Consider the following 24005-nt stretch of genomic DNA (forward strand, 5'->3'; position numbering starts at 1 on the left):
ATGCATAAAGCTTGGTGTAGTTTGAAGATGCATAAAGCTTGGTGTAGTTTGAAGATGCATGAAGCTTTGTGTAGTTTGAAGATGCATGAAGCTTTGTGTAGTTTGAAGATGCATAAAGCTTTGTGTAGTTTGAAGATGCATAAAGCTTTGTGTAGTTTGAAGATGCATGAAGCTTGGTGTAGTTTGAAGATGCATAAAGCTTTGTGTAGTTTGAAGATGCATAAAGCTTGGTGTAGTTTGAAGATGCATGAAGCTTTGTGTAGTTTGAAGATGCATAAAGCTTTGTGTAGTTTGAAGATGCATGAAGCTTGGTGTAGTTTGAAGATGCATAAAGCTTTGTGTAGTTTGAAGATGCATAAAGCTTGGTGTAGTTTGAAGATGCATGAAGCTTTGTGTAGTTTGAAGATGCATAAAGCTTTGTGTAGTTTGAAGATGCATAAAGCTTGGTGTAGTTTAGCTAATGCTATGTTTAGGGGCAGAAATATGCACACACATTTTTGCATTTTTAGCCTGTGAAAAAAAGATTGCCATTGAAATTTAACTCAGAAGACTACAAATAGAGAAAGAGGCATTAGATTTCTAAAAAAATCTCATTTAAGACATGAATGCCACAGATGTGTTGTCACGGGTACTCGCCGTCCCTTTAACTGTGAGGACCCTAATGCAGACACTGCATGATGTCACATGTTTATAGTGTTAAGCTTGGCTTGTTCCAGATTAAATGTTTTAACTTTAGTTTATTCCACATGAAAAGGTTCATTGTTATATCTGAAGACGAGGAAAAACTTCCTCAGTTGTAGACATTTTTTCAATAAATATCAAGGCTGGCCTGCAACTTTGTCCAGGTTTTTAATTTTAGCCCACTGTCTGTTTGAGTTTGACACCCCTGTTGTAAAGAATCAGGTACCCACACTCTTTCATAAGTAACAGTTTGAGTGAATGGAAAACCATACAGATATTTTTTGTGTGAACACATATTTGAACTCATTTTCTTTTGAGAGGCCTCTTTATAAGCTTTCCTATACTTGCTCACCATGTTGCTTTGAGCCATGTCTGTGTACATCTTGTTTTTCAGAGTGTCAGTGTCATGGTTTGGGGAGTGTTGGGTCATGTGATCAACTGACAGGAAGTTGTGAATGTGAGCCTTTCACAGCTGGACCCCTGTGTGACAGATGTGTGGTAGGTTCTATATTAAAGGTGCAGCTGGTAAAATAAACGTTTTTATAACAAACCTTTTTTTTCAGTACAGGTAAAAAGTCCTGATACAGCCCTCATTTTAAATAAATATATTTGTATGATACATCTATCATCTTCATCTTATCTGAGGTCGGGTTGTGGAGTCCAGGAGGGACACCCAGATATCCCTGGAGAGGTTTTTCAGGCACGTCCAACTTGGAAAAGGCCCAAGGCAGACCCAGAACTCACTGGAGCGCGATGTCTGGGTTTCCCTCCTGGACCTGTTGGTTTCATGACCCAATCTCAGATAAGAGGAAGATGATGAATCATGATTCAGATCAATTAACCCAAAAGACCTGAGAGTTTGAAACAGCGTGTCTACATAAAGGTGCTGTCTCTTTAGTTGGTGGAAATCAGCAGAATCAGAATAAAGCTGGAAGGAGAATGTAAGGAAAGTGTTCCTGAGCCTAAAATGTTACTTCTGTGATTCTCTGTCATCCAGGTTCGGGTAATCCTGAGATCTTAAATAAGGGGACTGGACCTTGTAAAGTAAAAGAAGTCCAGTCGGCTTTATTCAAGCTCTCAGGATTACCCTAAGTGTAAACTTAATGGTAACCTGCTCAGTGTGTTTAGAAAGTTTCCAGAAGGGATAGTTTTCAGCCCAAGTGAAGACATTTATCTGCTATTGAGTTGATTTAATGTTCTCATGAGAGTTTGTGTGGATTGTGTTCAGGCAGGTTTCTGGGGTTTGGGACAGTCGATGAGCCGGTGTTCACCCTGTGACTGTGATATCGGCGGAGCTCACAGCAACATGTAAGACTTGATTTTGCCTTCTGAGATATTCACTGTTTGAATGATTCATAATCAGATCAGTTTATGTATCTAGACCAGATCAGTCTTAGTTATTAATGAAGCAAAAGTTAAAAGAAAAGGTTAAAACCCCATTAGCTGCTCACTTCATGTTGTTGCTTTATCTGACAGCTAGACAGTTTGTACAGTCCTGTGACAGTAAACAGATGTTGGACTATGTTGGAAAACATGAATCACATATCAGAAGGTGTGGACATGCTGCCTCCTCAGGTGTTCTCCGGAGGACGGACAGTGTCCCTGTTTACCCAACATGATCGGTCGGCGTTGCTCTGACCCTGCGCCTGGATACTTCCTGCCATCATTTAACTACTTCCTATATGAGGCTGAACTCGCTGCACCGCTTTCAGGAAGATGCCCTCCTCCTACTCGTCTTCCTCGTCCTCCTTCCCCCTCCTCCTCTCCTCTGGTGGGTATCAGTGATGAGCGAACAACCGGATCAGCATCAGGTCCTGTTCACACGGCAACAAGGATCTTAGACGAACCAATCACAAGCAGACATCTCTAAGTTCTCACCTGACATTAGTTTCCACTGCTGGTCTCATATTTTTCTTGCTCCGTATGCAGATCAATACCAACTTACACTACATCCTGCACAGGTTCAATCATGAAAAGCTGCATCTATTAGCACTTTCAGAGCTCAGTTCTGAAACTGAGCCTTTACCCTCACAGTATCAGCTCTGATCCGTTCATATGAAGGTGTTACAGCACATAAGAGAGGCTAATTTTTTAAACAGGTGATCCTTCAAAGAGGAATAAGACACATTGAAGTTCACACTGTGAAAAAAGGCACAATCTAAAAAAGACCAACTGGATAGTGTAGTTGTAAGATTGCCACCTTCCATGTGGGAGATCCTGGGTTCAAATCCCCTGCATGAAAGGTTCTACCTCCAGTAGGGGTCCTTAGGCAAGACCCCCTTACCCTACATGCCTACCTGTAAGTCGCTTTGGATAAAAGCGTCTGATAAAGGCATAAACATAAACATAAACTGAGACTAGAGTCTGAGTCCATTCACAGCTGCTCACAGACCTGTGATTGGACCAAAAAGAAACATTCAGCTTATCAGAGAAATGTTCTGGACCCCCTCTGAATGTGGCCTGAGTGCGTTCACACCTGTGTTTAGTGAGGTCCACAGTGACCGGATCACTCAGAATGGATGACCCTGACCCAGAACCAAGTCTGAATGGTCCCTTTTATATGTGTTTACAGGTAAATCCCATAACTTTACCTCCATGTGAGCATTACTTCAGACAGCAGGGCTTTGATTTTAAGGTTTCCAATGGACAAGTGGTTTTGGTTCGGAGGACTCGTCGACTCACCCGCCAGAGGAGACAGAGACAGGTGGGGGTTCATTTCCAGTTAGACTTTGAACAATGAGAGACTACTCTCATTCGAGCCAATCAAATCCTGTGTCCTGATTTGCTGTTTTTGTATCGACCTTGTTGCAGAACATCATTCCTCTGGATCCAGGTCATGCTCTGCAGATTATTCCCCGTCGGAGGCTGCCTGATCAGCTGGTAACTTGGACAGGCCTGGGATTCGTCAGAGCATCAGAGGGGGCGGGGCTTAGATTCACAGTGGACAACCTCCCGTTATCCATCGAGTACCAGCTGGTGATCAACTATGAACTAGGGGTGAGGAGAAGTCCTGGAACTGGTTCTAGGTTTAAATCTGGTCCTTTGTCTGACTTAAAGCTAACTGAGAAACAGTTTCTACACACAAAGGCAGCATTAAGTTTTGGATATAGCAAAAGGTCTTTTTTTCTTTTTATAATAAAAAAAATTCACATGAAAATTAATGAGAAACATTCAACAGTCGACCAAAATCACATTTACCAAAAACTATCTTTTTATTTACAGAGAGATCAGCGGGTAAACTTACATAAATTAAAATAGTTTTAGGAAGTTGGTGAGTTAAACTCAACTCAATTTATTTATGTGGCGTCAAATCACAACAAATGTCATCGGAAAACTTCAGTGATAAAGTCCAATTCAAGCCAATTATTGCAATCATAACCCTCTCAAATCCAATTAATTAAATTCAAAATGACTCCAATTCATATATACAGAGCCAATTTAAAAGCTATTTCCTAGCTAAGGAAAAACAACGGATTGCAGTGAAACTTCTTTTTGATCCCATCCTGAGAAAAAACTCTTCTTCATTTAATACTGGCTGATGTCTCTCTCCAGGCCCGTTCTGATTGGCTGGCTACAGTATCCATCACCACGCTGCTGTCGGGGGATGGAGGCTGCAGAAGCAACCCAACAGGAACAGAAACTTTAATTCTCTCTGGAAACTCCAGGTGAGACGTCATAAACAACTAACCCTCACCCAACTACCAATTTACAGACAGACAGGGAACATGACAGCTCTGCCATAAGCAAAGAAGAAGCAGAAATAGACAAAAAAAACATGAGGACACGTTATTGTGACTGTAATCAGCTGATGGCCAAATTACATCAGCCTCTGTGAGTCTGCCGCCGCCGCCCCCCCGAAAGAGAAGCAACATCCTGCCCAGGTAGCACAGGGAAGGAGACAATTATAATGGACTGCTTTCACCAACGACCAAATAGCTACTGGTTAGCAAATACGCAGCACAAATAAACTTATCTTTTGTTGGATTTTATGATACAATACTCTACTTTACTTTTTTTAAAATCCTGCACCTGACAAATAACCCAAAGTATGAAAAAACTAAAACTAAGCATTTCTGAAAATGTTCTTCCGCCTCTCAATGAAGGCGGTCGCATTTCTCTTCTCTCCTCTACCTTCCCTCTTCCTTATCTTCCCTGCTTTTCTTCACTTCTTGTCCTGTCTTGTCTCAAACTTTTTGGTGCCTCTCTCCACATTGCTCTCAAAATTAAAATCATGGAATTGGTCAACTGGTCTCTAAACGCAATTGACAAAATGTTCTCAACGAGAAGCTCGGGTTCAGGGGAACCCGCCTGCCCTGATGGATTGTTCACTGCTGGTTACATGAGGGACTCCTGGGAGAAGTGGAGGGTCATGTGCCTTTCCGTCGAGGATCTTTACATATTTGGAACCATGATAACGGGCTTTCTGCTGATTGGATTAGGCTGGTTGCTCTGGTGTATCAGAAAATTCAGAAGTTGGAGACAGCGGTCAAAAGCCCCAAGCTGCCCGACATGATTGTAGGAGTGGGCGGAGCTGTTGGCGCTCAGACTGTGGTCATTAACCGCGATACTTGTCATCTAGTGACTTAGGTATGACTTTTTAAAAGGTGTTCGAGGTGAACTTTTAATCATATGTGTCAAGCCAGGGTTGTCAGTTCTATGTGAAATAGTTGTAGGCGTCCATTTGCTTAAACCAAAAAAGTCTCTGGATGTTTGATCCTTTAGCAGCTTGTTGGTGTCATTGAGCGAATGTCTCCATCAGATTTAAAACACATCATCCAGCTGTATGTGCACAGATGTAAATTGAGCTCTTTCACGGAACCCTAACCCATCAGAGTTCCTCAGGGTTCTGTGCTTGGACCGATTCTTTTTACTTTATACATGCTTCCATTAGGTAACATTATCAGACAGCATGGCATAAAGTTCCATTGTTATGCTGATGATACTCAGCTGTACTTATCTATGAAACCAGATGAAACCAACAGGTTGGTCAGACTACAAGCCTGTCTTAAAGACATAAAGACCTGGATGACTCAACTCAATTCAACTCAACTTTATTTATAAAGCCCTTTAAAAAAAACCCGTGGCTGGAACAAAGTGCTGTAGAGGAATAACATCACAAAGTATAAGACATAAAACATAAGAACAATGTAAAAAACAATAATAAACGATAACAATATTAAAACAATATTAAAACAATGAAGCAAAAACAGAAACAGAGTCTCATGCTGGGTTAAAAGCCAGAGAGTAAACATTTTTCATTTAATTTTAATAGGATGACTCAGAACTGTCTGCTTCTAAATTCAGACAAAACTGAAGTTGTTATCTTTGGACCTAAGATAGCACGTTTCCCCCCTTCTTTTCTGTCTTTTCAAACCCCAGCTAGTGGATGGCCACCCTTCCTGGTTCTGGTTCTGCCAGAGGTTTCTTCCTGGTTCTGGTTCTGCCAGAGGTTTCTTCCCAGTTCTGGTTCTGCCAGAGGTTTCTTCCCGGTTCTGGTTCTGCCAGAGGTTTCTTCCCGGTTCTGCCAGAGGTTTCTTCCTGGTTCTGGTTCTGCCAGAGGTTTCTTCCTGGTTCTGGTTCTGCCAGAGGTTTCTTCCTGAGTCTGGTTCTGTCAGAGGTTTCTTCCTGGTTCTGGTTCTGCCAGAGGTTTCTTCCTGGTTCTGGTTCTGCCAGAGGTTTCTTCCTGTTAAAGGGAGTCGTTCCTTTCCACAGTCCCTCAGGCTCAGGACGGGAGATTGGACTGAAGACAAGTTTCGGTGCAATCTGTTGGTTTTCTTAGCTGGATATTATTTTTGAATTGGCTCTATTGGAATATTTAAAAAATTAATTAATTGGATTTCATTGGATTATGTTTACAATGAATTGAATTCCAATTGGCTTGAATTGGACGATATTATTTAAGTGCTTTGAGATGACATTTGTTGTAATTTGGAGCTATATAAATAAAACAGAATTGAATTGAATTATTTGATGTGCTGAATTTCTCATAGATGTGGGCTTTATATATATATTTATGTCTTATGTCAAACCCTAACCCCTTACCCTTATCTATTGTCTTTTCTTTATTCCAGAGCAAGTATTCTGGACCCCCAAATATGTCTGAATGCACAAGGTCGATATTTTGTGGATATTGTCTTTCGTAAACAGTCTGGAGCTGACAGCTCACAGATCCTGGTTGACTCGGTGAGAAACTGTTCATCTGTTCATCTAAAATCATTCCACAATAAAAGGGAATTCCTGTCCTGCAGATTTTCACAGTCCTTTTGCTTTCCTCCTTCCAACAATCATTACTTGTTTAACTCCCCTCATGGTTAAGTTTTGAAAAGTTCTCATTTTCATGAACTTCACAGTTTGATTCTCATTCCCACACTGCCTATCATACCACCGTCGTCTTGTCATTTCTGCCCCTGGATTGTGAAACTACTGTATAGTGGACATTTCATCTTGGGCTTCGTTTGTTATTCTCTGTATTGATTCAGTCACAAGGCAGCAACAAGGCAGCTACTCTGCATTTAATATGCTGGATTAACACTGTGTTTGACCTATTAAATCTAAAAACTACCAGGAGCATCCAAAACAAACTACACTCTGTGGTGTTTGTAAAGAGCTCCCGGTACTTTCAGAGCGGGGGTTGCATCATTAATTATTTCTGATTGATTTAGCACTCATATATGCTCCTGTCTGTCTCAGTCATCTCAGGATTAGTCTTCACCTCAGATTTGTCTCCTTGACAAAGTTCTCCAGGTGTTAGGGTATGTTTGGTTCAAATGCCTCACTGCTTCCTGTTTCTTTTGGGGTTTTTTTCAGATGGCGCTGATACCCAGAATTGAGTCGGTACAAGACTTCTGCTCCCAGAGTGACCTTGACTCATTCCGCCATTTTAAGTGCACAGGATTGGCTGTTGAGCTTGTTTCTGAGGAGTCATTACCAGCAGTTTGTGAGGGACTGATCATGAGTTTTTCTGCACGACTCCACAATGGAGCCATTCGTAAGTAGTCCACCTTAACTACACATCTTATACTGAAGCAGTCAGATGACTGGAAAAGCCTTCTCATCATTTTTACTTGTCCGAAATTAATAGGAAGGAAGAAAAAATCTCCATAAGTCGAGCTTTTAAGACCAATAAACACTCACCACCTTGGCTGTGAGGTTTCAGAGAATCAACAGGAAAGAAGAAACCAGGACAATAAATGTTGCTTTTTCCATCTTGAACAACATAATGTCCACCAAGAGTTCAGTACTCGAAGAGGCCACTGGAGGGAGGCATCACACAACACAAATCCAATAGGACTTTGGTGTGACTCCATTACTATCTTTACTCAGGCATCATTTTTTAAGAGCATGGGTTCGATATTTTACTCTTACTTTCTCTGTCAAAACTGCCCTAACTCAAAAACAATCTGCTTGCTTGCTTTCAAATTTCAACATTAAACTCAGTGCGGTTACATGTGTGCCATCGGATCGGATTAATGGCTGAATTACAATAAGATTGAGTTATTCAGTTCATGTAGACGCCTTAATCTGACAAGAAATCGAATCGGATACTTGCGATCAAATTAAGACCTGAGATAACTGGATCCAAACGCAGACGACAGTGGATCGGATCGAGCGTTCTGCGCATGCTCCAGATTTTTCCCTGCGATCGTCACCCGGAAGGAGACGATATTCCTGTTGTTGTCGTCAGAAAGAAAGAAACAAGGCGATGGAGAATGCGCCGTTGTGCATCTCTGTGCCATAACCAGCTCATCACAGATGGAGAGGGACGCAGCTTCATCTCGCTCTGCGTTCTCCATCTTTCTGAATGCCTGAGTTTGTTGTTGGTGGCGGTGAAGACGCCAACAGGAAGTGGCTCTATTAGCGATAGCTGAAATGGGGACAGTGCCACCTATGGTACCGGGGTATGACACGCTTTGGGCCAGTGATTCCATTCATTCACCGCCAAATATCCAAGGATAATTACCCTCAGATAAGGACCCAACTGTAGCTGTAATCCAGTTAATCTCATCATGTAAACCCACTGACTTCTCTCAGATAAACTGTTAGTCTCACTAATTTTCTTGCCCTTCAGTTTCATTACTTCTCTCAGACTTGTTCCTTGCACTCATGGAGACTTTCAGCTGGAGATACTATATGAGGGAGAACTTCTGTCTATGGCACTCAGAAAGCCGGATGTGAGACAATCTGTCTAAATGACTTTTTACAAAGCATGTAGTGTCAGTTGGGGCTCCTTTTAGTGAGATCAGTGCTGCATGGAGGGGTGAGCAGAAAGCAGCAAACGGGTCAGAAGAAAAGAGGACGAAGGAGCAACTCTAAAATAGGCAGCAAATGCTGGGAATATTTGCTGCTACACATCATCTTTCCCGCTGATTTCCAGAGATTTTCTCTGGAGTGTAGCTGGAAAATCTCCACGAGGTCCTGTGCACGTGTGCACATGGCTTCGCTGTCACCAGCTGTTACAATTAACTTATATGTGTGTACTTATCTATCTGCTGTGCATGTGTCTTTACTCGTCTATCTGCTGTGTGTGTGGACTCGTACACATTTATATAATTTATATATTTTTCTGTGGTCAATAAAACAGTAAGTATAAGTAATAAATCAGTCTGTTCGATGGGGTTTGTCTTCTGAGAGGGATACCCTCGTAGGTACATGTTCAACAACGCCAGACACAAAGATCACACCTTCCAGGTGCTAACTTAACACGGTGCCTCGTTTTTATCTATTTACATTACTTTGTAATGCCAAAATAAGGACTGTGCCAGATCTGCAGAAATAATAAATCTGGGCATAATTCCAGACCAACTTGAGCACTAACCCTAACCACAAGATAGCTAACAGCTCAGATAACCCTTCTGCTGACAGAGTCCTGATCACCTTCACCAAGAACTCAGTGCAGCTGTGAAAAACTAAAATGGAAAACAGCTCAGTTGTAGGAATGGGACTTGTTCACTCAGCCAGCTGTCAGGTTGCTTATTACAGGACACAATAGATGCCCCTGATGTCAAGCCATAAAACCTCCTCAAAATGCATGAAGGGTTCCCACCAAGTTCCAGCTCAGTGAAGCTCTAGGAACCATCGATGGATCTGCCCCATAAACTGTTCCAAATAATCTGTAGTGGAACAGATTAGACATTCTTCAAATCTTCCAACATTTCAGACACTGACCGTTCTTTTCTACGTCAGCTTGCAGGTGTGATGTGATTGGTTCTCTTGGACCAGGCTGCAGTAAGCTGGGCGGGGTCTGTGAATGTAAACCCAATGTGATTGGCCGTTGCTGTGATACCTGCGCACCTCTGACTTTTGGATTTGGACCTGAAGGATGCAAACGTAAGTTCACTAATATGAAACTCCAGATAAGAAAAGAAAAGTTTGATTTTACTCAGATTGTGGCCTGTTATCTTCAGGCTGTGAGTGTGACCCTGGAGGTTCGGTGTCGGAGCTGTGTGATCAGGTCAGAGGTCAGTGCGCATGTCGCTCTGAGGTTACGGGCCGCCGCTGTGATCGCTGTCAGCCAGGATTCTGGGGATTCCCACTCTGTCGACCTTGTGAATGTAACGGACTGTCAGAGACGTGTGATGGAGAGACGGGAGATTGTCTGAGCTGCAGGGAGCACACCACGGGACCAAACTGTGACAGGTTAAACTTTATCTATCTAATAGGAAGTGGTACGTCTAGTTGGTTGATGATATATTTCTTACTTATTATGGACTTAAGTTGTTCCATCTATCAATTTTCTATACCTTCTTAAAGGGGAACTCCAGTATTTTTAAACCTAGACCTTATTTCTGGCATGAAATACGTTTATCTACTCACCGAGAACAGTTTGGTGAAAGTTGGCATTCTTCGGCAGATATAAGCCCCCATAAGCCCCCATAAGCGGGGTCCAATGTCCTTTTTGTATCTATATAGAAATAACTTACAGTGATATATTTTGAAAGTCACTTCTTTAATCTTACTATAATCAAATATTTAGAGGGAAGGCAAAGTCCTTCGGTCCTTTGAACCAGAAAGACATGGTTTACATGTTTTCAAGTCCTTTTGTACATTTCTTTGTGGATAGTGAGAAAAGCTTTGCTGTATAGTCGCTGAAGTTGTTGACATTGAGCTTTCAAAGTTCAGGGAAAATCAATTTGGGAGACGTGACAAAGTGAGGTTTCACTGGAGCAAGACAGTTAAGAACGTTATCAAAGGCCTCGTTGTAATAACCAGACGATTTGTCAGGGGCGAAAAACAGAAACCGAACATTAGAGCAGAAGGTATCCATGTTAATGTCCCTGATATTCCATAAGGAGATGAGACGTGGGGTCTTGGTTGTGGAGAGACAGAGTGCAACTTTAAATGAGAGGAGGAAATGGTCAGTTATGGTGAGTTGTTCAGCTGAACCGCTGGAGGGCGTGAGACCAGAACAGCAGATTAAGTCCAGCGTATGATCCTTTGTATGGGTGGGGAAGTCGGTGAATTGATGGAATCCAAAACTCTCTCGGATGATGAAAAGTCTTTGGTGAGAGGGAGATTCCAATCCCATGATTAAATCCCCCAACACTATTACATTTGATGAGACCAGGCAAACATTTAAAAAGTCTTTTAGTGGGTTAGGGGGATGGTAAACTGTAGCGATGGGAGTGGCTCCAGCTAGACATTCAATCGAGCTGAAGGCAGGAACGGATACAGGCAGGACTTTCCACTTCATGCAGTGAATTATCGTAAGACCTCCTCTGCGACCGGGTTGACAGACGTAAACAAACCTCGGAGGAGTGGATTCGTTGAGAAACTCATTTGGTTGTTGCCATGTTTTGGTTAAACATAAAAAGTCTAACTTACAGTCAATAAGGAGATCCTGGATGAGATATCCCTGGATCGTAAGTGAGCAGATGTTAAGCAGAGGTTGAGAGCAGTGTTGTCCTTTTTGATGGTAGTGTTAGCTGGGTAGGCTAGGGTCAACAGCCCTCTCTGCAATCCTGGGAGGATTGAGTGGTGTACAGCTCTGGAATCATCGAGATGGAATTTCCGGCGAGAGCCGCAGTGAATGTATCTCTGGTGAGGTTGAAGGGCGACATTCGGGTGGAGGTACAGCTCTGTTGATGGAGGCCCAGACAGGTGACAACGGAGCCAGAGGAGCTCAGCAGCTGTATACTGGAGCAGTCCTGAAAAGGGTGGATGGACGAGTAACAAAAGAGACCAGGCTAGTGCAGACCTAATGTAAATCATGCCGGCCCACATTCTGAACAGTAGTTAGCAGGTATCACACAGGTAGATGAATGATAATCCAATCAAATACAAGTACTAAGAAATAACTGAAATGATTAATCGTCGGAGAATGCTGAAAGAGAGCAAATACAGTCCAAACAGTCATAAAACCATAAAAACACTTAAGCTGAGCGATCACTCAACCATAAGTCAGGGTTGAGTTTTATGTTCCATAGAGTGCATTTCAGCATTTTTTGTTTTGCAGGATGTCAGAATTGTTCCAGTGTGAGGATTCATTGGTGGGCTTACCCAAATGCTGGAGACTCGGGAATAAAAGTCCAAAGAGGTTAATTAATAAAAAACAGCTCAACTAAAGGCGCTGCTCCAGGAAGGAAAAAACCAAAACAAAGCACAACGAAAAGCAAAGTAACAACTGAAAACGCTGGAGAAACCAGGGATAAGTAGCAATAGAAATTTCTGCAGGCTGTAGGTGGCTGAAGGATGGTACTCACACAGAGGCGGTGTTCAGAAAAAGCACAGGAGATAAAAATCCCTTTAATGGCACAAAAAAGACTAAACAGGCTGGAGAAAAACTTTATTCATTGGCACAGACTGAAAGATGCAGAATTATCTGGGCGTGCCGGAGCGTCTCGGGCAGCTTCTTATACACTACTAAAAGAAAAAAGGGATTAAAATAACACTTCCAAGATCTCAATGAATGAAATATTCCAGTTGAAAATCATAATTCATTACATAGTGGAATGCGTAAAGGTTTTACAGGAACTTCTGAACTGTGTTTATTTATCTAAAATACATCCTGATCAAACTAAAGATAAGATTTGAACAAAAGTTTGAACAAAAACAGACAGAGGAAGGTCTATGTCTGATGATGCACCTGTGATGCTGTTGATGCAGGTGTGTGGAGGGTTACTATGGTAACCCACTGTCCAGACAACCCTGCCTGCCCTGCCAGTGTCCAGACAGTCTGAGCAGCGGACGATTCTTCGCCACTTCTTGCCAATACGACTCACAATCCCTCAGTCTGACCTGTACCTGCCAGGAGGGGCACATTGGTAAGAGCTCCCCTGGTTTTCTGTCCAGGGTTTGTGTTCCTTAGATCTCAGGAGATGGTTTACTGGCAGCAGGGACTTTAACCTGATTTTATCTGAAACAGGTGAGCTTGTCCCAATGATACTTAAAGCTGCCTCTGACCCCGCAGGTTCGCGCTGTGACAGGTGCAGCCCTGGTTTTTATGGTGATCTAACGCTGCCAGAGGTTCACTGTAAGGTGTGTCCGTGCAACAACAATATCGACCCAAAGGACCGCAACGCCTGCAACAGCACAACCGGAGAATGTCTGCACTGCCTCTACAACACAGCGGGTCATCGCTGCCAAGACTGCAAACCTGGTTACTATGGCAATGCCCTGCAGCAGGACTGCAAAGGTAAAGGTAGCAAACAGTTCAGTTTAATTTAGAAAGCACCAAATCACAGCAAATGTCATCTCAAGGCACAGCAAAGACACCAATTGAAGCCAAATACAATCCAATCAATTGTAATACATACATTTATTCATTATATTCCAAATTAGTCCAATTTATACAGAGCCAGTTAAAAGAAAGTTGCCTATCTAAGGAAACCAACAGATTGCAGAGAAACTTCTCTTCGGTCCAATCTCCCGTTCTGAATGTGCCCGAGGCAACTGTGGAAAGAAAAAACTCTTTTAATAAGAAGAAACCTCCATCAGAATCAGGAAGGGCGGCCATCTGCCTCAAACCGGCAGGGGGTTGATAGGACAGGAAAGAGGGGACAACAAGCAGCGTAACACCAGGCCAGAGACACCTGCTGAGAGAGAGAAACACAAGTTAATGACAGCAATGATGTCATCTGTAAAAGAGTAGTGGGAGCAGAGGTGCATCATGGGAGCTCCCCCAGCAGTCCAGGCCAATAGCTGCTCTGTTTTTATTTGAATTTCAAAATGTTTGAATGTTTTCCCAGAATGCTCCTGTGACCGGCGGGGGACCGAGGTGACTCGGTGTCCTCTGGAGAGCCCCTGTTTTTGTGATCAGAGGATGGGACGCTGTCCCTGCAGGAAGGGGGTGGTGGGAGAGTTCTGTGATGAGTGTGAGGACGGATTCTGGAACCTGGACGGACCTTCAGGATGTCAGCCCTGCAGCTGCCACCCCGTTAATGCGTTCTCCAACATCTGTGACAAGGCAGGAGCTTGATCAGTCTGCAACAGAACAACATTTGAGTTTATGAAGCTCCTATTCATGTCACACTGTAGAATCACATGAACTGTGTTGTAAAGTGTGTTTACTGTTCAGTGGTGTGAGATGAAAACCTGTAACCAGACATACTGTCTCACAGTCATGATTCCTACAGTAGGTGAAGAGAGACTGATGTAGTTGTGATGTGTTCAGGTGTCGGGGCAGTGTCTGTGTCGTCCAGAGTTTGGAGGGACACAATGTGATGAATGTGGGGAAAATCATTTTGGGAATCCTGACCTGCAGTGTATCTGTGAGTGAAATCGTGTCTTTGAATCTCTTCTGAGACAGAGCTCCACCTGTTTTATTTAAGTTTCCTACTTCTTGTTTTCAGCTTGTGATTGTAACCTGGAGGGAACGGAACGCCCATCATGTGACCTGGAAACTGGCGAGTGTATCTGCCGGACTGGCGTTACCGGTATCTTCTGCGATGAGTGCGCCCCGGGTTTCGACTCCGCATTCCCTCTCTGTGAGACGTGCCACCCGTGCGCTGCCCTGTGGACCAAAAACATCACCGATGTGCAGCGCGCTGCCCAGAGGATGAGAACCTTAATCCCTCGCAAAAATGTGCAACCCACAGACGGTCGTGACCTGCAGCAGATTCTGGAGATGCTCTCTAAGCTTGATGACCTCGCAGATTTGAGGGCTACCTCCCCTCTTAAAATGGAGAGGCTGGAGAAACTATACAAGAAGATAAGGTACGTCTGCAGTTCTGAGACTTCGGGTGTTAAGGCAGCACCTAAGATGATTCCTGCAGGTTTTGAACTTCTGTATTAAAGTCAAAGTCAGTAATCAAATATATTCAAACACTGTCTTCCCCACAGGAAGGTGAAAGATGCCATCGACCCCAACCCAATCCTGATAAATCCCTCTCCACTCCTAAACACAGAGATTGATAACATTCTTCTGGAGTTTGAAAAGGTGCAGAACAACCTGAAGTCAAAACTCGTAAAGGACTCAAACAACAATGAAAAGGAGCAAGTGGAAGGTACAGAGATGTGAATAGTAGTTTATCACTTCACGAGTTTTCCTTGGTTTTTCAAATGTTCGCTCTGATTATGGGATGAGATTCAATCTTTTTTGTCTCTCATGGTCCTCCATGTACTTCATTGGAAAAACTTTAGATGGTGTGTTTTCACCAGAACATCTTCATACATCCATCTTCTATACCAGCTTTATCTAATCCAGGTGTAGTCGAGGAGGGGAGGGCATCGGGTTTGGTCACAGATCTGGGTAGTAACCCAAAGAATGAGGTCGTGGATACAAACGGTTTCCTTCAGAGGGTGGATGGGCTCAGCCTTATGCATAGTGGGAGGAGCTGCACCATCCGGAGGGAGCTGGGAGTAAAGCTGCTGCTCCTCCACAAGGAATCAGCTGCGGTGGTTCATCTGGTTAGGATGCATCCTTGTTGCTTCCCTTTGGAGGTTTTTCAGACATATTCTCCCCCGAGGAGCTGGAGAGTGTCGCTTGGGAGAGGGATGTCTGGGTTTCCCTTCTGGACCTGTTGCCTCTGACCCGACCTTGGATAAGTGGAAGATGATGGATGGATGGGTATTTTCATATGAGGCATGTTGATTTAGGGCCCATATATGTTTGTACACAGCTGGGAGGTGCAGACAACAACAGATTTCATTCCAACGAGACAAGACAAAAGGACCTCAAAAGGAAAAGAACAAAGAAGCTCAGATAGGAATCTCAGACAGCAGCTGCTCTTGAAAAAGCAGATCATTGTCCACTTTGATTTATGTCTTTTCCAGAGCAGAAGGACCAACCACAGCTCCAACACAACCAAGAGCATCCCACAGCTCAGATTGCTTCACATATTTACAAGAGTTCCCCTGTGGGGCAGCAACATACTACAATGTGTGGAGGGATCTCTGCCTTTCCTTTGATTTGGTTCATTTTTTACTTTTGGTCAATGATGTTTTTTTATTTGTTCTGCAGCTGCTCAATTTTCGTTTGGATTGATAAATTGCTGTTGTCCTCAGTTGAATTTTTCTTTTTCCCTCATCTCATAACAAGCGCTGCTGTTTCACATTTACTGTTCAGTGAGCTCAGTGTCCCAATTGAACCTGTTGCAGAACTGCTGGGTGATATCCAGAAGCTTCATAAAGCCTTCATGTCAGATGAGAAGAGAACGAGAAACTCCAACAAAGCTGTAGAGAACTCAATGGACACCAGACAGGAAGTCAAACACAGACTGAGTGTGCCCATCAGAGACGTAGACCTGGCACCCCTGGAGAAGAAGCTCAGAGAGCTCAGTGTCGTCAGCCTCAACCAGAAGGTGAGGATATATGCAGACTTTCTCTTCTCCTCAGTCAAAATTGGAAGTTTTAACCTGTAGAGATCTACAGAGTGGTAGAGCTTGGTTGCAGAACATCAGCTGGGGTGGCTGTAGCTCAGGAGGAAGAGCAGTCGCTTACCAATTGGAAGATCTGTGGTTTGACTTCTTGCTTCCCCCGGCCACGAAACATTCTTGGGAAAGACACTGAACCTACCGATGTGTCCATCAGTGAATGAATGTGTATGAATGCAAAGAAGAAAGCACTGACTAAGACATGCTATGTGAGTGAATGTAGTGTCTTTATTATTTACATGCAGCAGCAGCAACCCACGATGGTTCAATCAATCAGTTTTATTCAAATAGCGTCAAATCACAACAATTCTCATCTCAAGGCACTCCAATAATACAGTCCAGTTCAAGCCAATTAGAGTCCAATTTACTGTAATCATCATCCAATCAAATCTCCAATAATAATCATAGTCCAATCAGGATCTCTTATCCTGAGCTGCATGAGGCGACTGTGGAGAAAAACGTCTCCCTTTTAACAGGAAGAAACCTCCATCAGAACCAGAACCAGGAAGGGTCCATCTGCCTCAACCAGCTGGGGCTGAGAGGACAGAAGATGCCATTCAAAGGACACCTTTTTTAATGATGACTATAATGCCAGATGTACGCAATGTCATATGATCATTTAAACAGGGGGAAAAGAGAGCAAAGTGAGGAAGGGTGGGACATAGGAGGTCCCCCAGCAGGCTGGGCCTATAGCAGCTTAACTATGGGATGTTTCTGAGCCATCCCTAACTAGAATCTTTATCAGAAAGGAAGGTTTTAAGCCTGATCTTAAAGTTAGAGAAGGTGTCTGCTTCCCAGACAGTCCTGGTTTGCTTTGATATAACATGGAGGGTGTGGGGATTTATGATATTCAGCCAGTCGGAGCAACAATAGCGTGACAACATTATTTAACACATTTAAGATAATTTTGACCGATGCAGAGCACTCCAACATGAAATGTGATGTTTATTCACCTGAAAAAGAAAAAGAAAAAGAAAGCTGATGAAGGTGTGTGTAACATGTCAATAAGTAAATTATATTTCTGCCATGTGTCAGGTCACATCACACAGAGTCACAGGATCCATTCTTATGTGCTCAACTGTCAGCCTGCTGAAATGTATTAATCTAATTAGGTTTATGCCATTTTGTTCTGAATTCAGATCTATCAACAAGTGTGCCTTTAAATTCTATCATATGACACACATCACCCAACAGAGACTGTGTTTAAACCATGGGCCCTGGTCGAATAGTCTAAATAAATACCCCCTATCATCCTCTCCTGAAAAACATCTCAGGGTTAAAGTCAGATGGAGGAAAAAGTGCTTCAGGACTCAGGAAAAGACGAGCACTCTGACACTCAGCTGTGATGTGGGTCTGAAACTCCAGATGTTCAATAAATGTTCTCCAGAACCAGCTGCAGATGCTTCATCTGATGGGATCTGATCATGTTGCTACAGGAAGTTTATCTCATATATCAGAGATAATATAGAATATTACTTTATTATCAGAGTTTGGGAGTGAAAAATGAAGATAAAAATATAAATATAGTTCAGTCACAGGCTGCTCATCCTCCTGTCCTCATTTTTATTAATCACAGTTAGAACGACTGGATGAAAATAAGGGAGAGATGATATAAAAGCTGCAGCTGCAAGGCATTGTGGGACAGAATGAGCTCCTTTCTCTCAGGAAGGACGGTCCGGTGTTTCCTAAAGGAGATCCTTAAGGAAGCGTCGGAGCTCCTTTCTCTCCTGAAGGACGGTCCGGTGTTTCCTAAAGGAGATCCTTAAGGAAGCGTCAGAGCTCCTTTCTCTCAGGAAGGACGGTCCGGTGTTTCCTAAAGGAGATCCTTAAGGAAGCGTCGGAGCTCCTTTCTCTCAGGAAGGACGGTCCGGTGTTTCCTAAAGGAGATCCTTAAGGAAGCATCGGAGCTCCTTTCTCTCAGGAAGGACGGTCCGGTGTTTCCTAAAGGAGATCCTTAAGGAAGCGTCGGAGCTCCTTTCTCTCAGGAAGGACGGTCCGGTGTTTCCTAAAGGAGATCCTTAAGGAAGCGTCGGAGCTCCTTTCTCTCCTAAAGGAGGGTCCGGTGTTTCCTAAAGGAGATCCTTAAGGAAGCGTCGGAGCTCCTTTCTCTCAGGAAGGACGGTCCGGTGTTTCCTAAAGGAGATCCTTAAGGAAGCGTCGGAGCTCCTTTCTCTCCTAAAGGAGGGTCCGGTGTTTCCTAAAGGAGATCCTTAAGGAAGCATCGGAGCTCCTTTCTCTCAGGAAGGACGGTCCGGTGTTTCCTAAAGGAGATCCTTAAGGAAGCGTCAGAGCTCCTTTCTCTCAGGAAGGACGGTCCGGTGTTTCCTAAAGGAGATCCTTAAGGAAGCGTCGGAGCTCCTTTCTCTCATGAAGGACGGTCCGGTGTTTCCTAAAGGAGATCCTTAAGGAAGCGTCGGAGCTCCTTTCTCTCAGGAAGGACGGTCCGGTGTTTCCTAAAGGAGATCCTTAAGGAAGCGTCGGAGCTCCTTTCTCTCAGGAAGGACGGTCCGGTGTTTCCTAAAGGAGATCCTTAAGGAAGCGTCGGAGCTCCTTTCTCTCAGGAAGGACGGTCCGGTGTTTCCTAAAGGAGATCCTTAAGGAAGCACGGAGCTCCTTTCTCTCCTGAAGGACGGTCCGGTGTTTCCTAAAGGAGATCCTTAAGGAAGCGTCGGAGCTCCTTTCTCTCAGGAAGGACGGTCCGGTGTTTCCTAAAGGAGATCCTTAAGGAAGCGTCGGAGCTCCTTTCTCTCCTGAAGGACGGTCCGGTGTTTCCTAAAGGAGATCCTTAAGGAAGCGTCGGAGCTCCTTTCTCTCAGGAAGGACGGTCCGGTGTTTCCTAAAGGAGATCCTTAAGGAAGCGTCGGAGCTCCTTTCTCTCCTGAAGGACGGTCCGGTGTTTCCTAAAGGAGATCCTTAAGGAAGCGTCGGAGCTCCTTTCTCTCAGGAAGGACGGTCCGGTGTTTCCTAAAGGAGATCCTTAAGGAAGCGTCGGAGCTCCTTTCTCTCAGGAAGGAGGGTCCGGTGTTTCCTAAAGGAGATCCTTAAGGAAGCGTCGGAGCTCCTTTCTCTCCTGAAGGACGGTCCGGTGTTTCCTAAAGGAGATCCTTAAGGAAGCGTCGGAGCTCCTTTCTCTCAGGAAGGACGGTCCGGTGTTTCCTAAAGGAGATCCTTAAGGAAGCGTCGGAGCTCCTTTCTCTCATGAAGGACGGTCCGGTGTTTCCTAAAGGAGATCCTTAAGGAAGCGTCGGAGCTCCTTTCTCTCCTAAAGGACGGTCCGGTGTTTCCTAAAGGAGATCCTTAAGGAAGCATCGGAGCTCCTTTCTCTCAGGAAGGACGGTCCGGTGTTTCCTAAAGGAGATCCTTAAGGAAGCGTCGGAGCTCCTTTCTCTCAGGAAGGACGGTCCGGTGTTTCCTAAAGGAGATCCTTAAGGAAGCGTCGGAGCTCCTTTCTCTCAGGAAGGACGGTCCGGTGTTTCCTAAAGGAGATCCTTAAGGAAGCGTCGGAGCTCCTTTCTCTCCTGAAGGACGGTCCGGTGTTTCCTAAAGGAGATCCTTAAGGAAGCGTCGGAGCTCCTTTCTCTCAGGAAGGACGGTCCGGTGTTTCCTAAAGGAGATCCTTAAGGAAGCGTCGGAGCTCCTTTCTCTCCTGAAGGACGGTCCGGTGTTTCCTAAAGGAGATCCTTAAGGAAGCGTCGGAGCTCCTTTCTCTCAGGAAGGACGGTCCGGTGTTTCCTAAAGGAGATCCTTAAGGAAGCGTCGGAGCTCCTTTCTCTCAGGAAGGACGGTCCGGTGTTTCCTAAAGGAGATCCTTAAGGAAGTGTCGGAGCTCCTTTCTCTCAGGAAGGACGGTCCGGTGTTTCCTAAAGGAGATCCTTAAGGAAGCGTCGGAGCTCCTTTCTCTCATGAAGGACGGTCCGGTGTTTCCTAAAGGAGATCCTTAAGGAAGCGTCGGAGCTCCTTTCCTTAGTATTTGGAGGATTCAGTCAGCTCTGATCATGGCTGCTGCTCACATACTTCCAGCTCATTTCACTCAGTTTGGAAGGTTCTGAACACACTGTCGGACCGGAACCATAGACTGGCACATCACCTTTGTAAACTGCCAACATGAGGCCTCATCTGCTGTCTGAGGTGACAGAGGATGATACCTGAGAGCTGATTAGACAGATAGTTTAATTAATAGATGCTTTTTTCAGAGAGATCCACTGATCACCTGATGATCAGTTCATGGGGAAAGATACTCCATATTTCATAAGAGAAGTTGAAGCTGTTTGAATGTTGCAGCCAGAGATATTCTGGGGGATCTAGTGGCCATCAGTGGTACTACAAACCAAAGAACTGTTAGCTCCATGTCTGAATCCTGATGGTTACATCCTTCTTTTATAAAGTCATTGTTTCCAGTGAAGAGCTGTAACTCAGTGCAGGTTATAAATAACAAAGACATGAGGTAATCTGTCAAGTTAAAACAAAACCCTCCTCATGTCCTCTGAGCGGCATGCTGTGATCTGATGCAGGTCTGTGGAGGACCAGGTCTGCAGGACTGTTCAGGATGTGGTGGAGCTCTCTGTGGCCTCCATCTTGGAGAAAGAAAGTGTGGCGGTCCAGACTGTGATGGAGCTGTTCCTCTCAGTCAAACAGCTTTTGAGACCACAAAGACGGCAAAGGACAGACTCATCCAGCTTCCATCCAGGCTGCAGGAGACCAGAAACAAGGCAGGTGTACACTGGGACTGCTGGAGGACTGGTGCTGGGACCAGTCCAGTCAGTAACAGAATCAGAACTATTCAGTTATAGATATATACTAATATATAGATCAATCAAAGGATGGTGAGATGTACGATCAGTATACATTTAATTAAGGTTAGATCAGCTTATTTTAATCAAATTGTTGAATGCAGCACAGTTTAAAACATAGAATATTAGGAGAAAACTAAAGATGGACCGTTTGTCCCCAACAGACAAATGCAGATAAATGTCTTTAGGTTGGTGGGACTCATTACTCATTACCATGGAGGAAGTCAGCTCAGTATTCTTATCCTTTGCCCTGTTTCAGATCAGTGATGCCAAACAGCTGGCTCAGAACAGCAAAGACCAGGCCAGAGATCTTCAGGACCGGATTGACACCATCATTGGATCCTTTGAGAGAGAAAAAAATGAAACCAAGGAGCTCATCCATCGAGTCAAACAGTTCCTGCTGGGTCAGTGTTCGTACTTACTGTCTGTAACAATTACTAAAGAAAAGGTTATTAATACCAAATCTTTCCTCCTGAACCGGCTGTCAGTTTAAAGGTCACAGAGTTATGTGTCTGTCTAAAGGAAACCATCCCTGTCGTCATAACTCGTCATGTTTCCTTTCTAACAGATGACTTCATTCCTGAAGAAGACTTGGAGAAAATGGTCAAAGCTGTTTTGAGCATCCAGCTTCCACGGTCACCTGATGAGATCCAATCGATGATCAATGACATCAGGAATCTGTTTAGCAATGCCACCAAATTCCCGGACAACCTGAAGGACGTGGAAAAGGATGCTGAGGGTGCACAGGAGCTGCTTCAGAAATCTCGGGAACTCAGGTCAAGGTTGCCCCAAAGAAATCACTGACAGAGGGAAAGTCTATATACATGGGAAAAAATCCATTTTTTTGTTCTTTTGTAGGGAGCAGACAAAAGAGATTGATGTCAAAGAGATCAACAGAGTTCTTTTTGAAGCAGATGAAGCTCAGACCAAAGCCAACGATGACCTGGAGACAGCCAGTACAAACATAGATGAGGCCAAAGATCAAGTCAAAGATGTAAAATATCTACAATATGTCAGATGTTTCAGATGTGAACTGAGCTGCCAACCGTGGTTACATGTTTGCTCTGTGATGTTTCAGATTGAAGCCACATTGGATGGCATTGAGGCAAAAATGATGAATCATTCTGAAGACCTGCTTAAAGAGGCTGAGACTGTGAATAACAAAACTAAACAGAACAGAGAGGCGACCAGAGAAGCCAGAGAGGCAGCAGAGTCTGCTTTAAGGACGGGAACAGAATCACAGACAGTAAGTAACAGGGGGGGGGGGGGTAGCACTACTGTCTTACAGATGGTACATAACGGGGAGGGGGTAGCACTACAGACTCACAGGAGGTAAATAATGGGGAGGGGGGGGTAGCACTACAGACTCACAGGAGGTAAATAATGGGGAGATCCCAGCCCCCCTCTGAAGGAAACCCATTTCAGCTGCTTGTATCCACCTCCTTCTTTGGGTCAGAACCCAGATCTGTGAGCACAGGTGAGGGTTGGAACAAAGATGGAGCAGGAACCTGAAAGCTTCTCCTTCCGGCTCAGCTTCACCAAACGGACCGGAGCAGCGCCCTCATTACTGCTGACGAAGCCCCGATCCGTCTGTCCATCTCTGATCCAACTCACCATCACTGAGAACCAGGTCCAGAGATGCTGAAACTGCTCCAGCTGAGGCAGAGATGAGAAGAAGAAGAAAAAAAGAGACACTCATCCCAAACCCAGAGAGAATATTTTTATTTGGTTGAGAATCACGGCCTCAGATCTGGAAGAGCTGACTTTCATCCCGGCTGCTTCACACTGAACTGAACTGCTCCAGAGCAGCTGAAGGTCACGGCTTGAAAAGGCCAACAGAACCAAATCATGTGCAAAAAGCAGAGATGTAACCCTGAGGTTCCCAAACCAGACGTGCTCCTCTCCCCGACTACACCTCCAGATCCTCCAGGACCGGTGACACGGGGCAGCCCTGATGGACTCCAACAAAGTAAACCACTTTGGACCAAGAATGTGGGCACAGCTCTTACTTTGTTATACAGGCACTGACAAGCCCACAAAAGTGACTCTGGTACCCCATACTCCTGCAGCACCCCCCACAGAATCTCTCAGGGAACACAGTCGTAAACCTTAGACTGGATGGTCAAACCCCCATGAGCCCCTCAGTAATTGCATGAGGGTAAAGATCTGGTCCAATGCTCCACAACCTGGTTGAAACTGAAACAACAGCCCAACCCACTGATGGAGACCTCTGGCACATTTTATCTTGTTATCTATCTGTAACAACAGCTGATCTGTAAAGATAATTAATACTGCTGTGATATCCTTTAGCAATTAACAAATAATTCAGTTGGAGTGAATTTAGTTGAACTGAACCTGTGAGAAATGCTTTTAGTTCTAAACTTGTGTTTTAAACGAATTGTTGGCTGTTTTTATTACATTTGTGTCAGCCAATCATCATCCAGGCAAACTGTTTGTGTTTTCTCTCCAACAGCAGTTGGATGATGTAATGCAGCTGTTTCAGGCTTTAAAGCAAAAACATTTGAATCAGTCTGGTCAAGATGAAGCTGCAGAAAGACTGAAGAGCATCTTAAAAGAGGCAGAGGACATGAAGACACAAGTGGAGGACAAACTCAGACAGATACAAGGTTGGGCTTTTCATTTCTCATGCTCAGGCTCATGATTTTACATTTAATTCATTATCTTTTTAAAAGCTGCATGTGAATGAAACAAATTAAATCCACTA

The 24005-nt window shown here is 44.1% G+C and overlaps 1 protein-coding gene across 1 annotated transcript in view; it reads left to right on the forward strand.

Moving 5' to 3' along the window:
* The window catches only part of lamb4 (laminin, beta 4), a 48137-nt gene that overhangs the window by 22940 nt on the left and 1192 nt on the right, over positions 1–24005 (forward strand). The window contains exons 12-34 of the mRNA XM_072385353.1: positions 1076–1179; positions 1910–1989; positions 2257–2452; positions 3254–3385; positions 3493–3678; positions 4234–4346; positions 6753–6864; positions 7489–7669; positions 9865–10008; positions 10086–10317; positions 12784–12941; positions 13088–13312; positions 13866–14083; positions 14291–14387; positions 14469–14832; positions 14959–15122; positions 16216–16418; positions 21002–21199; positions 21540–21684; positions 21849–22056; positions 22139–22274; positions 22359–22526; positions 23754–23907. Of these exons, the coding sequence (XP_072241454.1) occupies positions 1076–1179; positions 1910–1989; positions 2257–2452; positions 3254–3385; positions 3493–3678; positions 4234–4346; positions 6753–6864; positions 7489–7669; positions 9865–10008; positions 10086–10317; positions 12784–12941; positions 13088–13312; positions 13866–14083; positions 14291–14387; positions 14469–14832; positions 14959–15122; positions 16216–16418; positions 21002–21199; positions 21540–21684; positions 21849–22056; positions 22139–22274; positions 22359–22526; positions 23754–23907 (3918 nt within the window). The remainder of the gene's footprint in view (positions 1–1075; positions 1180–1909; positions 1990–2256; positions 2453–3253; positions 3386–3492; positions 3679–4233; positions 4347–6752; positions 6865–7488; positions 7670–9864; positions 10009–10085; positions 10318–12783; positions 12942–13087; positions 13313–13865; positions 14084–14290; positions 14388–14468; positions 14833–14958; positions 15123–16215; positions 16419–21001; positions 21200–21539; positions 21685–21848; positions 22057–22138; positions 22275–22358; positions 22527–23753; positions 23908–24005) is intronic.

Source organism: Leuresthes tenuis, unplaced genomic scaffold, assembly GCF_036924035.1.
Source record: "Leuresthes tenuis unplaced genomic scaffold, fLeuTen1.0.hap1 SCAF_5, whole genome shotgun sequence".
NCBI lineage: Eukaryota > Metazoa > Chordata > Actinopteri > Atheriniformes > Atherinopsidae > Leuresthes > Leuresthes tenuis.